General features: G+C 39.7%; 1 protein-coding gene and 1 non-coding gene across 2 annotated transcripts; both read left to right on the top strand.

Annotated features, from left to right (window-relative positions):
* Positions 1-809: 809 nt before the first annotated feature.
* Positions 810-917, top strand: LOC130942497 (small nucleolar RNA R71). Its single transcript, XR_009071065.1, has one exon. It is a non-coding gene; the product is annotated as a small nucleolar RNA R71 (small nucleolar RNA).
* Positions 918-12,868: 11,951 nt separating this feature from the next.
* On the top strand, positions 12,869-13,690 carry LOC130939967 (uncharacterized). Its single transcript, XM_057868026.1, has 2 exons — positions 12,869-13,005; positions 13,162-13,690. Exons 1-2 carry the CDS (start codon positions 12,869-12,871, stop codon positions 13,688-13,690), a joined length of 666 nt encoding a protein of 221 aa, XP_057724009.1.
* Positions 13,691-22,747: the final 9,057 nt, after the last annotated feature.

The following is a 22,747-nucleotide window of genomic DNA, read 5'->3' as shown; positions in this document are numbered from 1 at the left end:
TCTTCCTCAGTGGCGTCCACCTCCTTTCTTTCCTCCCAGAATTCGGCCATGTTAATGGCCTTGCACTCTCCCTTTGGATTTTCTTCTGTATTACTTGGGAGAGTGCTAGGAGGGAGTTCAGTAACTTTCTTGCTCAGCTGACCCACTTGTCCTTCCAAATTTCTGATGGAGGACCTTGTTTCATTCATGAAACTTTGAGTGGTCTTTATTAGATCAGAGACCATTGTTGCTAAGTCAGAAGTACTCTGCTTAGAACTCTCTGTCTGTTGCTGAGAAGATGATGGAAAAGGCTTGTTGTTACCAGGCCTGTTTCTTCCACCATTATTGTTGTTGAAACCTTGTTGAGGTCTCTCTTGATTCTTCCATGAGAAATTTGGGTGATTTCTCCATGAAGAATTGTAGGTGTTTCCATAGGGTTCTCCTAGGTAATTCACCTCTTCCATTGAAGGGTTCTCAGGATCATAAGCTTCTTCCTCAGATGAAGCTTCCTTAGTACTGTTTGGTGCATTTTGCATTCCAGACAGACCTTGAGAAATCAAATTGACTTGTTGAGTCAATATCTTGTTCTGAGCCAATATGGCATTCAGAGTGTCAATCTCAAGAACTCCTTTCTTCTGACTAGTCCCATTGTTCACAGGATTCCTTTCAGAAGTGTACATGAATTGGTTATTTGCAACCATTTCAATTAGTTCCTGAGCTTCTGCAGGCGTCTTCTTCAGATGAAGAGATCCTCCTGCAGAGCTATCCAAGGACATCTTGGATAGTTCAGAGAGACCATCATAGAAAATACCTATGATGCTCCATTCAGAAAGCATGTCTGAAGGACATCTTCTGATTAATTGTTTGTATCTTTCCCAAGCTTCATAGAGGGATTCTCCATCCTTCTGTCTGAAGGTTTGGACTTCCACTCTAAGCTTACTCCATCTTTGTGGTGGAAAAAACTTTGCCAAGAAGGCGTTGACTAGCTTTTCCCAAGAGTCCAGGCTTTCCTTTGGTTGAGAATCCAACCATATTCTAGCTCTGTCTCTTACAGCAAAAGGGAATAGCATCAGTCTATAGACTTCAGGGTTAACCCCATTAGTCTTGACTGTGTCACAGATTTGCAAGAATTCAGCTAAAAACTAATGAGGATCTTCCATTGGAAGTCCATGGAACTTGCAATTCTGTTGCATTAGAGAAACTAATTGAGGCTTTAGCTCAAAGTTGTTTGCTCCAATGGCAGGGATAGAGATGCTTCTCCCATAGAAATCAGGAGTAGGTGCAGTAAAGTCACCCAGCACCTTCCTTGCATTGTTGGCATTGTTGTTGTTTTCGGCTGCCATGTCTTCTTCCTTGAAGAATTCGGTCAAGTCCTCTAAAGAGAGTTGTGCTTTGGCCTCTCTTAGCTTTCGCTTCAAGGTTCTCTCAGGTTCAGGGTCAGTTTCAACAAGAATGCCTTTGTCTCTGCTTCTGCTCATAAGAAAGAGAAGAGAAAAAGAGAATGTGGAATCCTCTATGTCACAGTATAGAGATTCCTTGAAATGTCAGAGGAAAAGAGAAATAGAAAGAAGAAGGAGAAGGAGAATTCGAACTTTAATTAGATAAGGTTCGAATTGTGCATTTAGAAGGAGTAGTACTCCATAAATAGAAGGATGTGGGAAGGAGGGAAGAGAATTTTCGAAAATTCAATCAAAAGATTTTGAAAACATTTTGAAAATTTGATTGATAATTTTCGAGAATTCAAAGTGAGAAAGAAATCAAGTGATTTTTGAAAAAGAATTTGAAATTAGAAATTAAAAAGATTTGATTGAAAACTATTTTGAAAAAGATGTGATTGAAAAAAATTGATTGAAAAGTTATGGTTTTAAAGAGATATGATTGAAAAGATATGATTTGAAAACAATTTTAAAAGATATGGTTTAAAAACAATTTTAAAAGATATGATTTGAAAACAATTTGAAAGGATATGAATTGAAAATAATTTGAAAAGATTTGATTTTAAAAACTAATGACTTGCCTAACAAGAAAAGATATGATTCAAACATAAAACCTTCCTTAATAGAAAAGGCAAAAAATGTTCAATCAAATCATTAATTGTTAGTAAGTATCTTTGAAAAAGGAAAGAAATTGATTTTGAAAACATTTTGATTGAAAAGATATGATTTGAAAAAGATTTGGTTTTGAAAAACTTTGAAAACTTGAAAAAAATTGATTTTGAAAACAAAATCTTCCCCCTGGCACCATCCTGGCGTTAAACGCCCAGAATGGTATACATTCTGGCGTTTAACGCCCAAAATGCTACCTTTTTGGGCGTTAAACGCCCAACCAGGTGCCCTGGCTGGCGTTTAAACGCCAGTCTGCCTTCTTCACTGGGCATTTTTGAATGCTCAGCTTTTTCTGTATAATTCCTCTGCAGTATGTTCTAAATCTTCAATTCTTTGTATCATTGACTTGAAAAGACACAAATTAAAAATATTTTTGGATTTTTAATAATCAAAATGCAACAAGAATCAAATAACAATGCATGCAAGACACCAAACTTAGCAGTTTGTGTACTGCTGACACTAACAATATGAGAATGCATATGAGACACACAAAATACTTCAAGTCAATAGAATTCAAAGATTAGAACACAAAATATATGCATGGATTCGAAAAATATAACAAAAACATGCATTTGACACCAAACTTAAGATGAGACTCTAGACTCAAACAAGAAATATTTTTGGATTTTTATGATTTTGCAAATTTTTTTTTGTATTTTTTTTCGAAAATTAAGTGGAAAAAGGTATCAAAATTCTTAATGAGAATTCCAGAAATCAGTGCAATGCTAGTCTAAGACTCCGGTCCAGGAATTAGACATGGCTTCACAGCCAGCCAAGCTTTCAAGGAAAGCTTCGGTCCAAAACACTAGACATGACCAAAGGTCAGCCAAGCCTTAGCAAATCACTGCTCCAAAAGCAAGATTGATACGAAATCAACAAGCTCTTGTGGTGATAAGTTGAAACCTCGGTCCAATCAGATTAGACATGGCTTCTCAGCCAGCCAGATTTCAACAAATCATCATGAAACTCTAGAATTCACCATCAAGAATTTCGAAAAAAAAATACCTAATCTAAGCAACAAGATGAACCGTCAGTTGTCCAGCCTAAATAATCCCGGGCAATAACACCAAAAATTTGATGTTGTTGCCGGATCTTGGCTCTGATGTTACCAAAGGCTTGCTCAAAACTAGAACAATCCCCGGCAACGGCGCCAAAAACTTGGTGCGCGAAATTGTGAACTATACTTTTTCACAACTCTCATAATCCCTGGTAATGGCTCCAAAAACTTGGTGCGCTCAATACCATGGCATTACACAACTTCGCACAACTAACCAGCAAGTGCACTGGGTCGTCCAAGTAATAAACCTTACGTGAGTAAGGGTCGATCCCACGGAGATTGTTAGTAATGAAGCAAGCTATGGTCATCTTGTAAATCTTAGTCAGGCAAACTCAGATATATATGGTGATGAACGAAAATAACATAGAAGATAAAGATAGTGATACTTATGTATATCATTGGTGTATGAGCTTCAGACAAGTGTATGAAGATGCCTTCCCTTCCGTCTTTCTGCTTTCCTACAGCCTTCATCCAATCCTTTCTTACTCCTTTCCATGGCAAGCTCGTATAGGGTCTCACTGTTGTCAGCAGCTACCTCCCATCCGCGCAGTGAAAGCTAATGCACACACTCTGTCACAGTGCTGCCAATCACCGGTTTGGTTCCCTCCCCTACCGGAATAGAATAACTCTTTTGCGTCTGTCACTAACGCCCAGTAGGTTACAGGTTTGAAGCACGTCACAGTCATTCAATCATTGAATCCTACTCAGAATACCACAGACAAGGTTAGACCTTCCGGATTCTCTTGAATGCTGCCATCAGTTCTTGCCTATACCACGAAGACTCTGATCTCACGGAATGGCTGGCTCGTTTGTCAGGCGAGCACTCGGTTGTCAGGCGATCAACCATGCATCATGCAATCAGAAATCCAAGAGATATTCACTAAGCCTCGGATGCGTGTAGAACAAGAATGGTTGTCAGTCACCTTGTTCATGAGTGAGAATGGTGATGGGCGTCAATCATCACCTTCATCATGTTGAAGAACAAGTGATATCTTGGATAAAGAACAAGTGGAATTTGAATGGAAGAACAATAGTAATTGCATTAATACTCGAGGTACAGCAGAGCTCCACACCTTAATCTATGGTGTGTAGAAACTCCACCGTTGAAAATACATAAGAACAGGGTCTAGGCATGGCCGAATGGCCAGCCTCCCAAAGGTCTAAGATAGCATAAAACAAAGATAGCTACCAAAGTCTTCTCCTCTTTACAATAGTAAAAGGTCCTACTTATAGAAAACTAGTACATAAGTGAGTAAATGACATAAAAATCCACTTCCGGGCCCACTTGGTGTGTGCTTGGGCTGAGCAATGAAGAAATTTCGTGTAGAGACTCTTCTTGGAGTTAAACGCCAGCTTTGGTGCCAGTTTGGGCGTTTAACTCCCATTTGGGTGCCAGTTCCAGCGTTTAACGCTGGGATTTCTTGAGGTGACTTTGAACGCCGGTTTGGGCCATCAAATCTTGGGCAAAGTATGGACTATTATATATTGCTGGAAAGCCCAAGATGTCTACTTTCCAACGCCGTTGAGAGCGCGCCAATTGGGCTTCTATAGCTCCAGAAAATCCGCTTCGAGTGCAGGGAGGTCAGAATCCAACAGCATCTGCAGTCCTTTTGAGTCTCAGAATCAGATTTTTGCTCAGGTCCCTCAATTTCAGCCAGAAAATACCTGAAATCACAGAAAAACACACAAACTCATAGTAAAGTCCAGAAAAGTGAATTTTAATTAAAAACTAATAAAAATATACCAAAAACTAACTATATCATATCAAAAACATACTAAAAACAATGCCAAAAAGTATACAAATTATCCGCTCATCAGTTGGGCATCACCGTTGTCAATGGCTACAGTCTCGTCATCTTAGTGAAAATGTTCAACGCGCTCTATTACAGCACGGCTATTTAGCTGTCGGTTCTCGATCATGTCGGAATAGAATCCAGTGATTCTTTTGCGTCTGTCACTAACGCCCCACAATCGCGAGTTTGAAGCTCGTCACAGTCATTCAATCCTTGAATCCTACTCAGAATACCACAGACAAGGTTTAGACCTTCCGGATTATCTTGAATGCCGCCATCAATTCTAGCTTATACCACGAAGATTCCGATTAAGGGATCCAAGAGATACACATTCAAGCCTTGTTTGCTTGTAGAACAGAGGTGGTTGTCAGGCACGTGTTCATAGTGAGATGCATCACATAATCATCACATTCATCAAGTTCCTGGGTGCGAATGAATATCTTAGAACAGGAATAAGCTGAATTGAATAGAAGAACAATAGTAATTACATTAATACTCGAGGTACAGCAGAGCTCCACACCTTAATCTATGGTGTGTAAAAACTCCACCGTTGAAAATACATAAGTGATAATGGTGATCATTGGCTTCGGCCCCAGAGAGGGAACCAGAATAACCAAGATGAAAATACAATAGCAAAAGGTCCTATTTATAGAGAACTAGTAGCTTAAGGTTTACAAAGATGAGTAAATGACATAAAAATCCACTTTCGGGCCCACTTGGTGTGTGCTTGGGCTGAGCATTGAAGCTTTCATGTGTAGAGACTTTTCTTGGAGTTAAACGCCAGCTTTTGTGCCAGTTTGGGCGTTTAACTCCCATTCTTGTGCCAGTTCCGGCGTTAAACGCCAGAATTTCTTGAGCTGACTTGGAACGCCTGTTTGGGCCATCAAATCTCAGGCAAAGTATGGACTATTATACATTTCTGGAAATTCCAGGATGTCTACTTTCCAATGCAATTGAGAGCACGCCAATTGGGCTTTTGTAGCTCCAGAAAATCCACTTCGAGTGTAGGGAGGTCAGAATCCAACAGCATCTGCAGTCCTTTTCAGCCTCTGAATCAGATTTTTGCTCAGATCCCTCAATTTCAGCCAAAAAATACCTGAAATCACAGAAAAACACACAAACTCATAGTAAAGTCCAGAAAAGTGAATTTTAACTAAAAACTAATAAAAATATAATAAAAACTAACTAAAACATACTAAAAACATACTAAAAATAATGCCAAAAAGCGTATAAATTATCCGCTCATCAATCTCGAAGATTCCTAGCCTAATTCATGACTAGGATTGCGAAGGCCAAACACCCTATAAACCTCTTGGATGTTACCCAACACAAAAACGAGCCCACGAAGAAGTATTTGGACCATTTCAATGATGAATATCTAAAGATCAACAGCCTAACGGATTCTATTGCCACCCTCTACCTAATCAACGGGATAACTAACAAGGACTTCCGAAAGCACCTAACTACTAATCTCGTATGGACCATGCATGAGATCCATAACATGACAAGAGAATATATAAATAACGAAGAAGTCATCTAGGTTGTGGCTGCCAACAAACGGAATGCCTCAACCACTGTCTCTCCTCATCAGGCGGCCACCCTCCCTCCCCCGAAAGAAGGGGACAAAGAACAGTTGGAAAAATCCCTAACCCCTAAAGATCATGAAGTTCATCAACTACACCCCTCTAATTGCTCCGACCACTGAAATTTACCAGCAGATAGCCGGCCGTGGCATAATACCAAAGGCACGGTAACTCAAGGAGCAAACTAGAGGAAACAAGTCCCTATATTGTGATTACCTCCGTGACGGAAAACTCTTTTAATTCACGAAAATAATATGTAAACTCCGAAAACCTACAAAAGAGAGATCCCTGGAAACGGGAGAGGGCCATAACCCCCCGAGCTGCCAGACCACCTTCAAGGGAAGAAGCCGAGGTGGACCTTACCATCATGGTCAACGTAGATGTTGTAAGGCCAAGTGAAAAGTCAAAGTCTTCTCAAAAGAAAGAGTTAAAGATCCTTACGGTGTAAGAATCGAGACTAATTAACCATCTAATTAAATAATTAAATCGCCCAAATTAGGTTCCAAAAATTTAGAATGAGAATTGGAGGATTTAAATATGATTTTTGGACTCAATAGATTTTTCTGAGTCAGAAAATGTATTTTCTGCGAAAAACTGAGTAAAATCGCAAACTGGCAGCTGAACCAGTCGAACCGGTTTAAGTCTGTCTGGTACTGTGCGAGAAAAATTAAAAATATTAGAAAACCATAGGAAAATATTTAAAGTAAAAAACTAGGCGTTAATTTTAAAGGTTTGGCCCAAAGTTGGGCCAAACAGACTAAAAACGCTAATGGGTTGTACCGGATCCAAGTTGGACCCAAGTCCAACATATAAAACACTCCATTAATGAACCCATCAGCACTTAACACACACAAACACAATACACACCAGCTGAAAGAAAAGAGGGAGAAGGGAGAAGAAGCTCTATTCATCATCATCTTCCCAAGCTCATAACTTGAGCTACGGAGCTTCGATCTCCGCACCGTTTGCTGCCATACGATCTTCGTGAAGAGCTCTACAAAATCCACCCAAGAAACTAGTAATAAAATCATAAAATCTCTCTCAGTTCTTCCTTTCAAAATTTTGATTTTTTAGAGTTTTGTATTGAGTGAAATTTTGTTATTTTGGGTGTTTAGGTACACTCTAGTACTTGATTACTATTGGGCTTTACTTCCAAAACTGTTGGGTAAAGTAAGAGTGTCTTGAACCCTTGTGAAATTATGATTAAGTTGAACCCTAGGTTGATTGGTTATGAAATTATGTGTATATATAGTTTGAAGTTGTGATTATTGGCATTTACTTAGAGCTTGGAGTTGAAATGATGGCCTGATTGAGTTTGAGAACTTGTGGAAGCTTGGTTGAGGTCAACTTGGTGATTTAGTACATATTAGGAATTGGCCAAGGTATGGTGTCAGTTTTTTCTATGTAATATATAATATTTCTAGACACTTAGGCTAGTGACCCATAGGATAGGATTGAATTAAATTGGTTGTTGGAATTGTTGTATGATGATGTATGATGATTTGATTATTTAGGTTGTTGATAAATTGAAATGTTGATGTTGATAGTATGGTATTGAAGATTGAGATTAAAACTGATTATGATGATTGTTGGAAATGGTAGAATGGAATTTGATTAATGTGTTAGTTGAAAAATGAATGCATTGTTATGTATTTGATAATGGGGATTGATGATTGCATAAGTTGGAGTGGTGAATTGAAGTATAAAAAGTGTGAAATCTGATGTGTTTTGGGAGTTGATGAAATGGTGGTTTAGTTTTGGTTGTGAAATTGGAAAAATTGAGAACTTATGAAATTTTGGTAAAAACGGAGTTTTGTTAAACTTTGACGGATCATAACTTGAGCCTCAGTTATCAAAATTTGTTGAAATTTGCTTTAAATTAAAGTTCATTGAAATTTATTTAAATGAATATAAAGTTTGTAAGAAATGGATTTTCGTAAAGCAAGTTCTGATCATTCAAAGTTTGGTGTAAAAATCTGAATTCTGTGAATGCTGCAGAATTTGTGATTTCTGCTTTGTGTGCGCACACACAGCCTTGTGCGCACGCACCGCCTCGTGCGCACACACACACGGGGACATGGCTACCGATGGGAGCGCTAGCATGCTCTGTTCGCGCACACAACCAGGGAAGTTCTGCAAGTTGTGCGCACGCACAGCCCTGTGTGCACGCACACGTTGGAAGGTGCATTCTGTTGAGGGTGTTCGCACTCCTTGTGCAAGCAAACAGAATTGGAAAATTTAACACTTGTGCGTACGCACACCTCTATGCGTACAAACACATTTTGAAAATCCTGGCACGCACACACCTGTGCGTACGCACACCCCTGTGCGTACGCACACCCCTGTGCGTACGCACACCCCTGTGCGTACGCACATGCCCTGTTTTCCAGCTAAAACCTTGTTTTCAACTGTTTCACCTTCCAGACAAGCTTGTAAACTTCCGTGACACTTATATAAGACTCTTTGGTTTATTTTTGGGTATCAAAACATAGAAAAAGTCTTAGGAGATTTAAATTGATATTACCTTGAAAAGTTCGAACGAAGGCTTAGGTTTCTGGTGTACTGAGGATGGGTTTGATGGAGAGAGAAGGAAGAATAATATATGAATTGAGAAACTGATGAACTAACGAGTTCGGAATGGAAATTATGAATTGACAGTGGTTGAGATGAGTCGAGGACTCGGAGTTTCAATGATGAATCATTGATATACTAAAATAATGAATTTTTGAAAAACCACTGCTATAACATTTTTTAAATTGAGATTGTTGAGACGCTATGCGCCTGGCAGGGACTGTGGTTAGATCCCGCCTGTCGAGGTAGCGACGGAGTAAGGGCGGTGGTTTGTCCCACGTACGTTGAGATGTGAGGTCCGTGGAAAGAGTATCCCGTTCGCATCCCTTCGGATCACTAGAGTGTGCAGGCACAAAATCCTGGATGGTGTTTCGAGCACCATATCTCGGGGGTTCCCATTATGATTCCGAAGGGCGACATCTCTATGGAGATGTGTCGGGTTGGCAGTTAAACCGACAATGTGATATCACAGCCAATAGGACATGCATTAATCATGTGCATCTTTTATCTATTTGTTTGCTTTGCCGACTTGTAATTGCTTGCCTAACTGTATAGCATGCCTAATTGCCTACTTGAATTACTTGCCATATATGCCTATACTTGTGTTTTACTTGCATTGATATTAATTGTGTTTTCTACTGGGATTGAGGAAGTTCGGAAGGCAGTGGTGATGGGATCGCATGGAGGATAGGTTGGAGAAGGCTGTGGGACAGCAGAGAACTGTTAGATTAGAAAATCCCCTAAGATAGACTACCCCTTTTATTATGTTAAGGTTTAATTTATTCTTTAATGTTTAGCTATCCTTTAAGATGAATCTTGTGATGGATATGAAGTTCTAGGATTGCCTCTAGCGTCCCGGGGTCTTATATCTTACATAACTGGGCACTGTCTCCATACTGAAAACCTCTGGTTCTTATACCATATTCTATTGTTGTTTTTCAGATGCAAGTCGCAACCCATCTCGGTTAGTTGTTTTGGTGGTGATAGCGCGGAGGATCTCTATCTCATTTTGGAATCTTTTGATTATTTTGTATTAATCTCTCACTTTTGTATTTACTTTTGCCTAGCGGCTTGCTTTGAAAGAAAAACTTGTATAAGATGTTTTAACTTTCAAAATTCTGTATTGTCTATGTATAGCTAGCCAGCTTAAACTCCGCGGGCCACGACTAGATATTTATACTATTATACTTTGATATTTTGTTATATTATATCTATATCTTGTGCGTTAAGTTTGTAGCTTCGTGTGTACATTTTGCGCTCTTTATATCCTGTTTTTGAGTTGTATCCTTCATGGGGCTTCTAGAATATATTACTTCTTTCTATATTATATGTATAGGCTATAGAACTGTCGTAACCTTTGATTAACCTTTGCTTTACGACATGAGGTAAGGCTTAGAATAATTAGGGTGTTACATTTAGTGGTATCAAAGCGGTTCGTCCTCGTGAGCCTGAGAGATAGACCAATTGTCCTTCAATGCATACTCTGTGTCTTTTTCTTTGATGCTATTTAGGTTATCCCATTGATATTGCATAGTGTGCTTGTTTGTGAGTGCCTTTTGGGATAATTGAAGCACTGGGCTTTTGATATTGACACTGATCACCTTGATATTGATTGTTTGGTGTAGACAGGAACCCTAATGGCCACTCGCGGACAAAGTTGTACACGTTCACGAGCAGAGAATGGAAATGAGCAACCGGCCGATAACAATGCCAAATTCATGGCAGCAATGGCTAACCTCGCTAATACTATGGAGGCAAATGCTGCTGCGACTCTGCAAGCCGTGCAGAGGTTAGGCCAACTGAAGAACTAAAGATTGATGGTTTAGAAGTTATAATAAATTATCGTTGTAAGTATAGTTTCTAAACCAAGCAATCAACCTTTCTTACAAACATTTGGTTGTCACAAGTAACAAACCCAATAAAAATTATAAACCGAAGTATTCAAACCTCGGGTCGTCTTCTCAAGGAATTGAAGGAAAGTATGAATTATTATTGGTTATGCAAAACAGTGTTTTTGTGTTTTGAAAAGGTTTTCAACAAGAGAAATAAATTGCAGGAAGTAATAAATTAATAACTAATAAAACTCTTGGCAAGGTATGAAAACTGGAAGTCCTATCCTAGTTATCCTTATCAATGGTAATGAGAATTATACAGTTGCTTCCACTAAGTCAACCTCTAACTATGAAGGTCAGTTAAGTGGACAAATTAATTTAATACCTAAAGTCCTAGTCAACTCCTTAAGGAAAGACTAGAGTTATAGGAATCTAAATTAATCAGCAAGAATAATAATAATTATCAATCACGATGAGTTTGATAACTCAAGAGTTACCAATTAATCAACCAAAACCAAGAATATGGAAAGCCAAATTAAAATCATAAATATCTGGAATACCTCAAATATATTGAATGGAGATGTTAATTTTAACATGAAAAAGTTCATAAGCCAATTGGGCAACATAAATCAAATACAAATAAAAGCTTCAGAGTAAACAAAAATAGAAGAGAAACATAAATTATTGAACCTAGTACGAAGAAACAATCCTAATGACTAAAAGAAATCCTAATCCTAAAACCTAAGAGAGAGGAGAGAACCTCTTTCTCTAAAAGCTACATCTAAATTATGAAAAGTGAATAACTGGAGATCTCCGATATTGAGTCCCTGCATGTCCCCTGACTTTGATATGTGTTTTTGGGCCGTACTCTGGGTCAAAACGCAGCCCGAAACTGTCTCCAGCATATTCTGTAATTTCTGCAGATCGTGCAGGTCACGCGGCCGCGTCGTCCACGCGTTCGCGTCACTTAGCATTTTTTCGTACCACGCGTGCACGTCGTCCACGCATTCGCGTCGTTCGTGCAGCTTCCAATCCGCGCGGTCGCGTCAGGCACGCGAATGCGTCACTGTGATTTCTTTCATTCGCGCGGTCGCGTGAGCCATGCGACCGCGTGACTTTTCGCTGGTCATCTCCTCAATTCCTTGTGTTCCTCCCACTTTTGCATGCTTCCTCTTCATTTCTTATGCCATCCTGCCCTATGAAGCCTGAAACACTTAACACATAAATCAAGGCATCGAATGGTAATAAGAGAGGATTAAGATTAGCTAAATTAAGACCAAAGAAGCATGTTTTCAATCATAGAACTAAACTAAGAAGGAATTGTAAAATCATGCAAATCATATGAATAAGTGGGTGAAAAGCTTGATAAAACCACTCAATTAAATACAATATAAACCATAAAATAGTGGTTTATCACCAACCATCTGAAAACAAAAACGGAGATGGAAATGAGAATGATAATGCTGAAGAAAATGGTGATAACATGGGAGGTACTCCGATGACCTTGGCTACTTTTTTCAAGATTCATCCGTCAAGTTTCAGAGGTTCAACCAACCCTACGGAAGTGGATAATTGGTTCCAGGCCATGAAGCATGCTTTACAAGTACAGCATGTTCCGAACAACCAGTATGTAGAGTTTGTTGCGTATCAGCTTTTGGGAGAGGCTCAACATTGGTGGCAAAGAGAATGCCGCTTGCTCTAGCTTCAGAATGCCGACATCCCTTGGGATGTATTTCAGACGGCTTTCTATAAGAAATACTTTCCTGAATCTGCAAGGAAAGTGAAGGAGATGGAACTTATGCAGCTGAAGCAAGGTTTCTTGTTTGTGGCAGACTATACTAGCCGATTTGAGAAGCTCTGTAGGTTCTCTAGGATGTGTCAAGGTGCCCTGGAGACCTATCAAAGCTGGAAATGCATTAAGTATTAAAGGGGTTTGAAGGATAACATCATGAATGCTGTGGCTCCTTTGGAGATTCGAATCTTCTCCGATCTTGTGAACAAGGCGAGAGTTATTGAGGAATGTGCAAAGACGGTAGCCTCGTCAAGGGACACTCATGGAGGAAACACTAGTCGGGGATGTGGCAAGTACTTTCAGCCAAGGGGTCAGAATTTCAAGAAAGGAGGACACGCACCTCAAGGTCAATGAGGCTTCAGAAAGAACACTTATGATCAGTACCAGCGTGGCAAAGGGAGAGGAAATCAGAGTAAGGTTTCTCCGAATTTAACTTGTGATCGTTGTAGACGTTTTCATCTATATTACTTTTGCAAGATTGGTATAAGTGGTTGCTTCAACTGTGGTTTGCTTGGTCACATTGCGAGAGATTGCACTCGTGGGAAGAACCCAAATACGGGTCAGAGTCAACACCAAGGGCGAGTATTTACTGTGAACGCCAAAGATGCTGCTAAGGCGGATCCGTTGATGAGAGGTATATGTTTAATTGGTGATAAAACCTTAGTTGCGTTATATGATACTGGAGCTTCACATTCGTTTATTTCATTTGACAAAGTTGAGGAGCTAGGCTTGAAAGTGTTAGAATTAGCATTTGAATTGCATGTACCTACTCTGCGTCAGACGGTTATGACTAGGTCAGGTTGTAGACAAGTAGGTTTTAAACTTGAGGGTAGAGACTTTGTGCATGACTTGATTTGTTTACCAATGGTTGGGTTGGAGATTATTTTGGGATTTGATTGGTTGTCAAAGAATCGGGTTTATTGGATTGTTTTGAGCGGTCAATTTAGTTTATGCCGGAAGGAGAAAATAGAGCAGTAGTAGCTGAGGGTAATTACCTGAACTCTGTAATGGTGAACTGCAGTGGAGACGAGTGTCAAGGTTATATACTGTTGGCTGCGACTACGTTAGGTGATAATCATGAGCTAGATCAAATCTCAGTGGTTAGAGACTTTTCGGAGGTGTTTCCGGAAGATATTCCTGAGTTCCCACCTCAAAGGGAGATTGAATTTGTAATTGAATTGGTGCCGGGAGCCAGACCAGTGTCGATTGCACCGTATCGAATGACTCTGATGGAGCTGGATGAACTAAAGGCTCAGTTGGAGGTGCTTCTGAATAAGAGGTTCATTCGACTGAGTGTATCTCTGTGGGGAGCGCCAGTTTTATTAGTAAGGAAGAAATATGGAGGAATGCGACTTTGTGTGGATTACCGACAGTTGAACGAAGTGATTGTAAAGAACAAGTATCCGCTGCCAAGGATAGATGAATTAATGGATCAATTGCAAGGAATTGGAATGCTTTCCAAGATTGATTTGAGATTCGGTTACCATCAGATAAGGGTGAAAGAGGATGATATTCCAAAAACAGCGTTTAGGACGCGCTATGGACACTATGACTTCGCGGTGATGTCCTTTGGGTTAACAAATGCACCTGCTGTGTTTATGGATTACATGAACAGAGTATTTTGTCCCTTTTTGGACAAATTCGTGGTGGTTTTCATAGATGATATCTTAGTTTATTCTAAGACGGTGAATGAGCATGAGAAACACTTGAGAATTCTGTTGCAAATCTCGAAGGAGCGAAAATTGTATGCTAAGTTGTCCAAATGTGAGTTATGAAAGGAGGAAGTGAAGTTCTTAGGTCACGTGGTGAGCAAGGGAGGAATAGTGGTGGATCCTTCGAAAGTAGAGGCGGTGATGGAATGGGAAAGACCGACAATGGTGACGGAAGTCAGAAGTTTCTTGGGCTTAGTCGGGTATTACCGGAGATTTATTGAAGGATTTTTCCGGATTGCACTACCGATGACTAGGTTGACAAGGAAGGAGGTGCCGTTTGTGTGGACGTCGGAGTGTGAAGAAAGTTTTCAGACCTTGAAACAATAGTTAACTTCACCGCCTATTTTGATTTTGCCAGAACCGCACGAACCATTTGAAGTATAATGTGATGATTCCTTGAAGGGTTTGGGTTGTGTGTTGATGCAACACCAAAACGTGGTGGCTTACGCATCACGTCAGCTGAGACCGCATGTGGTAAATTACCCAACTCATGACTTGGAATTAACGGCGATTGTGTTTGCATTGAAGAATTGGAGGCATTGCTTGTACGGAGTGAGGTTTAGCGTGTTGTTTGATCATAAGAGTCTCAAGTACATCTTTGATCAGAAAGAGCTTAATATGCATCAGAGGAGGCAGATGGAGTTGCTAAAGGATTATGATTTTGAACTAAGTTATCACCCTGGAAAGGCAAATGTGGTGGCGGATGCGTTGAGTCGAAAGTCCTTAACAATAGCTTGGATGAGAATCAAGGAAGAGGAGTTAGTGGATAAGTTTGTGGATCTTAAGCTGGATATTGGTGAAGTTTCCGGAAGAGCTTGTTTGAATCAGTTGCAGATTTCAAGTACGTTTAAATCAGAGATATAGAGGGCTCAGTAAGATGAGCAAAAGCTTCAGCAATTATTTCAACCAGTTGGTAAAAAGAGGCATGGAGAATTCACTAAGTATAGTGAATGATTGTGGAGGTATAAAGGGAAAATTTGTGTGCCGGATCTCGGGAGTCTGAGACAAGAATTGTTGTTGAAAGCTCACAACAGTGGGTTTTCCATTCACCCAAGAAGTACTAAGATGCACTATAATTTAAAGAAGATGTTCTAGTGACTTGGGATGAAAGGTGATGTAGCTACAGTTATGTCAAAGTGCCTGACTTGTCAAAAGGTGAAGATAGAGCATTAGAAACCGTCAGGAATGTTACAGCCACTTGAGATTCCTCAGTAGAAGTGGGAAGGAATTGCAATGGACTTTGTGACCGATTTATCTGAGAATTTTTGGGAAGTTCTGTATTAGTTAATTTGGATGGAAGAATAGTTTATCCGATTAAGATTGAATGAATGTATGTTTGTGATATCTGGGTAGTAGCAAGGATTGAAGTTCGTTCTGCTTGTTCCGGGTCAATGTTTGAGATACTTGGATAGTAGCAAGGATTGTGGTTTGTCCTGCTTGCTCCAGGTTGAGCTTATAAACACCTACATGGGTTTGCTTTGTCTGTATTATTTGTCTATGCACCAGAGTATTGGAGGATTGGAGGAAGGTGAAAATTAGGGCTTAAGTTATAAAGGAATTAGAAATAAGAATCTTAGATAAACTACCCTATTATGGGACCTTATATATTATATATGTGGGCATCATTACCATGCTGAGAACCTCCGGTTCTCATTCCATACATATGTTGTTGATTTTAGATGCAAGTCAAGAGGCACCACGCTGAGCATCTGGAGTTTCCTGTTCAAGCGAAGTTTGGTTATTTTGGGATGTTGTATTTTGTATTTATGCTATGTATATATGTATAGAGATTCTTCTCTGTATATATTTTATGTTTGTCCCTCATAGAGGTTGACTTGGAGAAATAGGTGCTTACTCTGTAGTTTGAGTTTTATTTGGGTTATATATATATATATATATATATATATATATATATATATATATATATATATATATATATATATATATATACTCTGGCGGACTTTGGATTCGTAGGTCGAGTCTGGAGCTTGACATCTGTATTTTGGAACTCCATTCTGTATATTATTATTTTGGTCTTCTTTTGATCTTTCCTTATCCACTTTACGATTAACCCTGCGAGTGTGACACGAATTTCTATTTTTGTTTTTGCTTAACTTTTTCTTCAAGGCTACTAATTATAAATTCTTTCAACTATATTTGTATACGAATATTACTTTTAGAGGTCGTAAGACCTCGTCACCTCTACTTTACGACTTAAGCGTAAGGCTCTATATGGTAGGGTGTTACAGCAACTGCTTCAGAACACCTCACGCCGACAACGTTTCCCAATTTCACATTCCGATCACAGGATTACCAGATTCAAGATGTTACCCATGACCCGCTCATGGCTATCATGGCTAGTAGGATAGGATCTAGACTCATAAAGAGAATACTGGTAGACACTGGCACCGATTTCAATATCCTGTTTAAGAATGCCTTCGATGCCCTCGGGCCCCATGACTCTGACCTCCACACACACCAGAATGGGGAGGTGGGCATGGAGACTTCTTTATCAAGCCAAATGGGTTGGTTAAGCTCCCAATCAACGTTGGAAACGAGGTCAATAGGCGAACTATCATAGCCGACTTCGTCGTCTTCAAAGACCCCACTGCATACAATGTCATTTTGGGAAGAAAGACACTCAACGACTTCTACATGGTGGTCTTCACAAGATACCTAACCATGAAGTTTTGGGCAGACGACAGCACAATTGGAACCATATATGGCGATTTGGAGCGACAATAGCCTGTGATCACACCAGCTTGAGCCTTCGGAAAAAATCTCGTGATGCAATGAGAATATTCTTAGCAGATCTAGACGCAAGGATAGAAGAACGCCCCAGGACAGAACTGGAAGGGGACCTCGAAAAGGTACAAATCGGGGAGACGGAGGACAAGTACACTTTCGTCAATCGCATCCTTTCGTACGAACTAAAAACTCCCCTAGCATCCCTCTTGAGAGAAAATAGGGATCTCTTTGCCCAGACCTCAACAGACATGTCAGGCCTAGACCCCAGTTTCATGTCCCATGTATCTATACTCTCCATGGGCTGTGAGTCAAGCCACTGCTTTGCTCTGTCCCTCACAGCAAAGGAGAAGAGCATAAGCTTGTAAACCTCAGGGTTCACTCCATTCTGCTGCACTAGAGTGATCAGTTGATGTTTAAGCTCAAAGTTATTTACACCAATGGTAGGTACAGTTATATTGTGCCCATAGAAGTCAGGAGGAGGTGCAGTGTATAAGCCAATCACTCTCCTTGCTTGCTCCCCAGCATTTCCACCATTAGCCTCCATGGTGGATTCTTTAGCTTCCTTCTCAAAGGTTTCCTTGAGATTCTCTCCGGCCTTGTAGGCTTTGGTTTGTTACAAACGCCGCCTCAAGGTCTTTTCAGGCTCAGGATTCAACTCAAGAAGGGGTTCTTTGTCCCTGTTTCTGCTCATAAACAAACAAGAAATAAAGAAAAGGTGGGAGTCTCTTTGTCAGAGTATAGAGAACTCATAGTGAGATATCCTATATAAATAAAATAAAATAAAATAAAATAAACAATGAACTAAAAAGATTCGAAAATAAGAATGCAAAAATAACCTAAAAATTTTCGAAAACTACAAAGAAAAGGACTCTAAAATTTTTGAAATTAAAAGAAAGGAAAAACACTAAAAGGGACATCAAACTTAAAATTAGAAATTAAAAGAAATAAATAGGGTAAAATTTGAAAATAAAGAAAAACAATTAAAGTAAAAATTCCTAAAATTAAAAAGAAAAAGTAAATAAACAAAAACTAAAAGATACCTAATCTAAACAATAAGACAACTAGTAGTTGTCAATCACAAATAATCCCCGGCAACAGTACCAAAAATTGGTGTGCTGAATTAGGATTTCGCATAGCTTAACTAGCAAGTGCACCGGATCATCCAAGTAATTCCTTAGGTGAGTGAAGGTCGATCCCACAAGGATTGTCAGACTGAGCAAGCAATGGTTGTCCAGTTGGACTTAGTAAGGCAAATCAGAAAAAAGGTTTGTTGATGGTAAAAACGCATAAATAGTAGACAAGGAAAATAAAGAAAGCAATAAATAATTTGGTGTGAAAACAGAGTGAGAAAACAGTTAAGGTCTGGGAGATGTTTATCTTTCTGGATTAAAAGTTCTTATCAACTATTTTAACAATGCATGATTCATTCTATGGCAAACCATAAGTGTCTAAACTCTAATCTCTTAGTGATTTAGCCTCCTCTAACCTTCATCAACCGCCACTCTTGTGGTCACTTAATTCTAGTTAGAGGGTGAAGTTCAGAAAACTAGTTTAGCACCACGAAAATTCTAATTACCCAAGACTAACAAGATTATATGTCACATATCCAAATTAGTTTATGCAATTAGAGATTTAAGAGGAATTTGTTTTCAAGCTGTAGTTCAAGCGAGATAACTCTCTCAAGAATCACAAGAACTCATGTAGAAAAAAGTCATACTCTCGTTCCACCCAGTTCATAAGATTAAGAACGAAAACAATCTTTACAATTGATTCAAACATAAATTAAAATAGAAGAATAGTAGCTCTAATCTATAGAAAGAAGCAGAGCTCCTAACCTTAACCAAGAGGTTTAGTTGCTTATACTTACAGAGAAAACAGGTTTCTGAAAAAGTGCGGAAGGAAGAAGATCCAAAATACAAGTGATCTTTTCTTTTAAATACTAACCTAATAATAAATCCTAGATGTAAAAAGATATTCTTTGTAATTAAAAATTACAAAATGAAAATAAAATAAAACTAAAAAGTGCTAAGTCCAATTGGAGGCCCAAATGAATGTGAATTCGAACAGCTGCTGGCGTTTAATGCCAGATTGGACATTAAACACCCCAAGGAGAGTGCACATTTCTGGCCTAAGTCCCCTGCTGGCACTAAACGCTAGTTGGGCGATTAGCGCCCAGGGAGGGTGCTGCCAGCATTTCTTCCATTTTGCTCTAAAGTCCGCCAAATTGCTCTGAATTTCAACTGAAGCCATAAAAATACTAAAGTAACTCAAAGTAGCATCCAAAGAGAGTTTTGCACTAAAATAAAGTAAAACTGAATAAAATCTAACTAAAAACAACTAGAAAATACTAGTCAAAAGGCTATAAGATGTCCACGCATCACTCTCTGCCTTCACAACCTTCGACCTTAGTAGTGTCTTCAAATCCTTAAGACGTTAAACCTTGCTACTAGCCTCTTGAGCCAACTTCTCCGCCTATACTGTGGTCTCTTCAGCTGACTCTTTCTCTTAACGAGCTATCACTAAGTCCACCTGAGCTTTGCAAAGTTTGCCATCCAAGACGTGAGAATGTCTTAGAACCGTCTCCATCTTGCACACCATGGCCGTCGAGCAGAGCAGAGAGTGATAAACCCAATTTGTCTAAGCTGCCAGGTCGCAACTAGCAAAAACCTTTTCAGTGCCCGAGAGTAGCTGCTCGTCAATAAAGGTAAAGGCGTCAAAGAACTTCTTTGTTACAGAAGAAGCTAAGCCATAGTCCCTTTTCCCTTCAAACACCCCTTCCTTTTATTTCAAGGCGAGGAGGGCATGATCTCATGAATATGGTCTTTGGGCCGAGCCCTAGCTGCCTCGTGAGACCCTCCAACCTTGGCCTCCGAAGCAACACTCAAGTCAACGGCTTCCTCAGCTTAGGGTGAGACCGCCTGCCATATCAACTGCAAAAAAAAAAGCCCGTGAGCCCAACGAAAACAGAAATAAGAAAAGACAATGCAAAATGCCAAGGTACCTACCCACATACTGACGACCAGCATCCCAATCACTCATCACATGGCGAGAGTTCAGTGGTCTATTCCCAAATATGGCCGTCAACACTTCAATGATGTTCTTGCTTTCCTCGCTCAAACCCTCGTAAGTCACTTTTATGGACGTTTGAGCTCCTATAAATTTGACGAACTCCCAACATCCTCACGAAGATGACAAATAAGTTCAATTTGGAAATTTTAGAACTCTAGAACTTCTGAAAACTCTAATAGGTCTTGACCACACGGAACCTACGAGAAGAATCTAAATCACAGTAAGTTAATGTATTAAATCAACACATCGTTTACAAAAATCAGCTCAAGGACTAATGCGAGTTATGATTACAAATTTTAGGGTCTGATGAGTGGATAATTTATACGCTTTTTGGTATTGTTTTTAGGTAGTTGTTAGTATGATCTAGTTACTTTTAGGGATGTTCTCATTAGTTTTTATGCTAAATTTACATTTCTAGACTTTACTATGAGTTTGTGTATTTTTCTGTGATTTCAGGTAAATTCTGGCTGAAATTGAGGGACCTGAGCAAAATTCTGATAGAAGGCTGACAAAGGACTGCTGATGCTGTTGGATTCTGACCTCCCTACACTCAAAATAAATTTTCTAGAGCTACAGAACTCCAAATGGCGCGATCTTAACGGCGTTAAAAAGTAGACATCCAGAGCTTTCCAGCAATATATAATACTCCATACTTTATTCGAGATTAAATGACGTAAACTGGCGCTCAACCGAGTTCCATGCTGCATTCTGGAGTCAAACGCCAGAAACACGTCACGAACCAGAGTTGAATGCCAAAAACACGTTACAACTTGGCGTTCAACTCCAAGATAAGCCTCAGCTCATGTAAAGATCAAGCTCAGCCCAAGCACACACCAAATGGGCCCCGAAAGTGGATTTCTGCATCAATTACTTACTTCTGTAAACCCTAGTAGCTAGTCTAGTATAAATAGGACTTTGATCACGTTTTGGAGGCTGGCCTCTCGGCCATGCCTGAATCTTCATCACTTATGTATTTTCAACGGTGGAGTTTCTACACACCATAGATTAAGGGTGTGGAGCTCTGCTGTACCTCAAGTTTCAATACAATTACTACTATTTTCTATTTAATTCGACTTATTCTTATTCTAAGATATTCGTTGCACTTCAGAGGAAGGGAGTTCTTGAAATTGATGCTCTGAATGCCATATTGGCTCAGAACAAAGTGTTGACTCAGCAAGTCAACATGATTTCTCAAAGTCTGAATGGATGGCAAAATGCATCCAACAGTACTAAAGAGGCATCTTCTGAAGAAGAAGCTTATAATCCTTAGAACCCTGCAATGGCAGAGGTAAATTACATGGGTGAATCTTATAGAAACACCTATAACTCATCATGGAAAAATCACCCAAATCTCTCATGGAAGGATCAACAAAGGCCTCAACTAGGCTTTAATAATGGTGGAAGAAATAGGTTTAGGAATAGCAAGCCTTTTCCATCATCTTCTCAGCAACAGACAGAGAATTCTGAACAGAGCACCTCTAACTTATCAAACATAGTCTCTGATCTGTCTAAAGCCACTTTAAGTTTCATGAGTGAAACAAGGTCCTCCATTAGATATTTGGAGGCACAAGTGAGCCAGCTGAGTAAGAAAGTCACTGAAACTCCTCCTAGTACTCTCCCAAGCAATACAGAAGAGAACCCAAAGAGAGAGTGCAAGGCCATTGATATAGTCAATATGGCCGAATGCAAGGAGGAAGGGGAGGACGTGAATCCCAATGAGGAAGACCTCATGGGATGTCTCCCAACCAAGAAGGAGTTCCCTATTGAGGACCCAAAGGAATCTGAGGCTCATATAGAGACCATAGAGATTCCATTAAACCTCCTTCTTCCATTCATGAGCTCTGAAGACTATTATTCCTCTAAAGAGGACGAAGATGTAACTGGAGAGCAAGTTGTTCAATATCTAGGAGCCATCATGAAGCTAAATGCCAAGAAATTTGGTAATGAGAGGAAGCATGAACAGCTTCTCTCAATGCAGAGTCAAACAGAGCCCCCACAGTCTAACTCTAAGTTTGGTGTTGGGAGGCCACAACCAAACTCTAAGTTTGGTGTTGAACCCCTACATTCAAACTCTAAGTTTGGTGTTGGGAGGTCCCAACAATGCTCTGAACATCTGTGAAGCTCCATGAGAGCTCACTGTCAAGCTATTGACATTAAAGAAGCGCTTATTGGGAGGCAACCCAATTTTTATTTATCTAATTTTATTTTATTTTCATTGTTCTTTTATGTTTTATTAGGTTCATGATCATGTGGAGTCACAAAAAAATACTAAAATTAAAAACAGAATCAAAAACAGCAGAAGAAAAATCACACCCTGGAGGAAGGACTTACTAGCATTTAAACGCCAGTAAGGAGCATCTGGCTGGTGTTCAACGCCAGAACAGAGCATGGATCTGGCGCTGAACGCCAGAAACAAGCATGGACCTGGCGTTCAACGCCAGAAACATGCTGCACATGGGCGTTGAACGCCCAGAATGAGCATCACTTCGGCGTTTAAACGCTAGAA

This window comes from Arachis stenosperma, chromosome 7 (genome assembly GCF_014773155.1).
Source record: "Arachis stenosperma cultivar V10309 chromosome 7, arast.V10309.gnm1.PFL2, whole genome shotgun sequence".
Lineage (NCBI taxonomy): Eukaryota > Viridiplantae > Streptophyta > Magnoliopsida > Fabales > Fabaceae > Arachis > Arachis stenosperma.
Note: the sequence above shows the minus strand (reverse complement) of the source record. Positions and strands in the feature narration are given on the sequence as shown.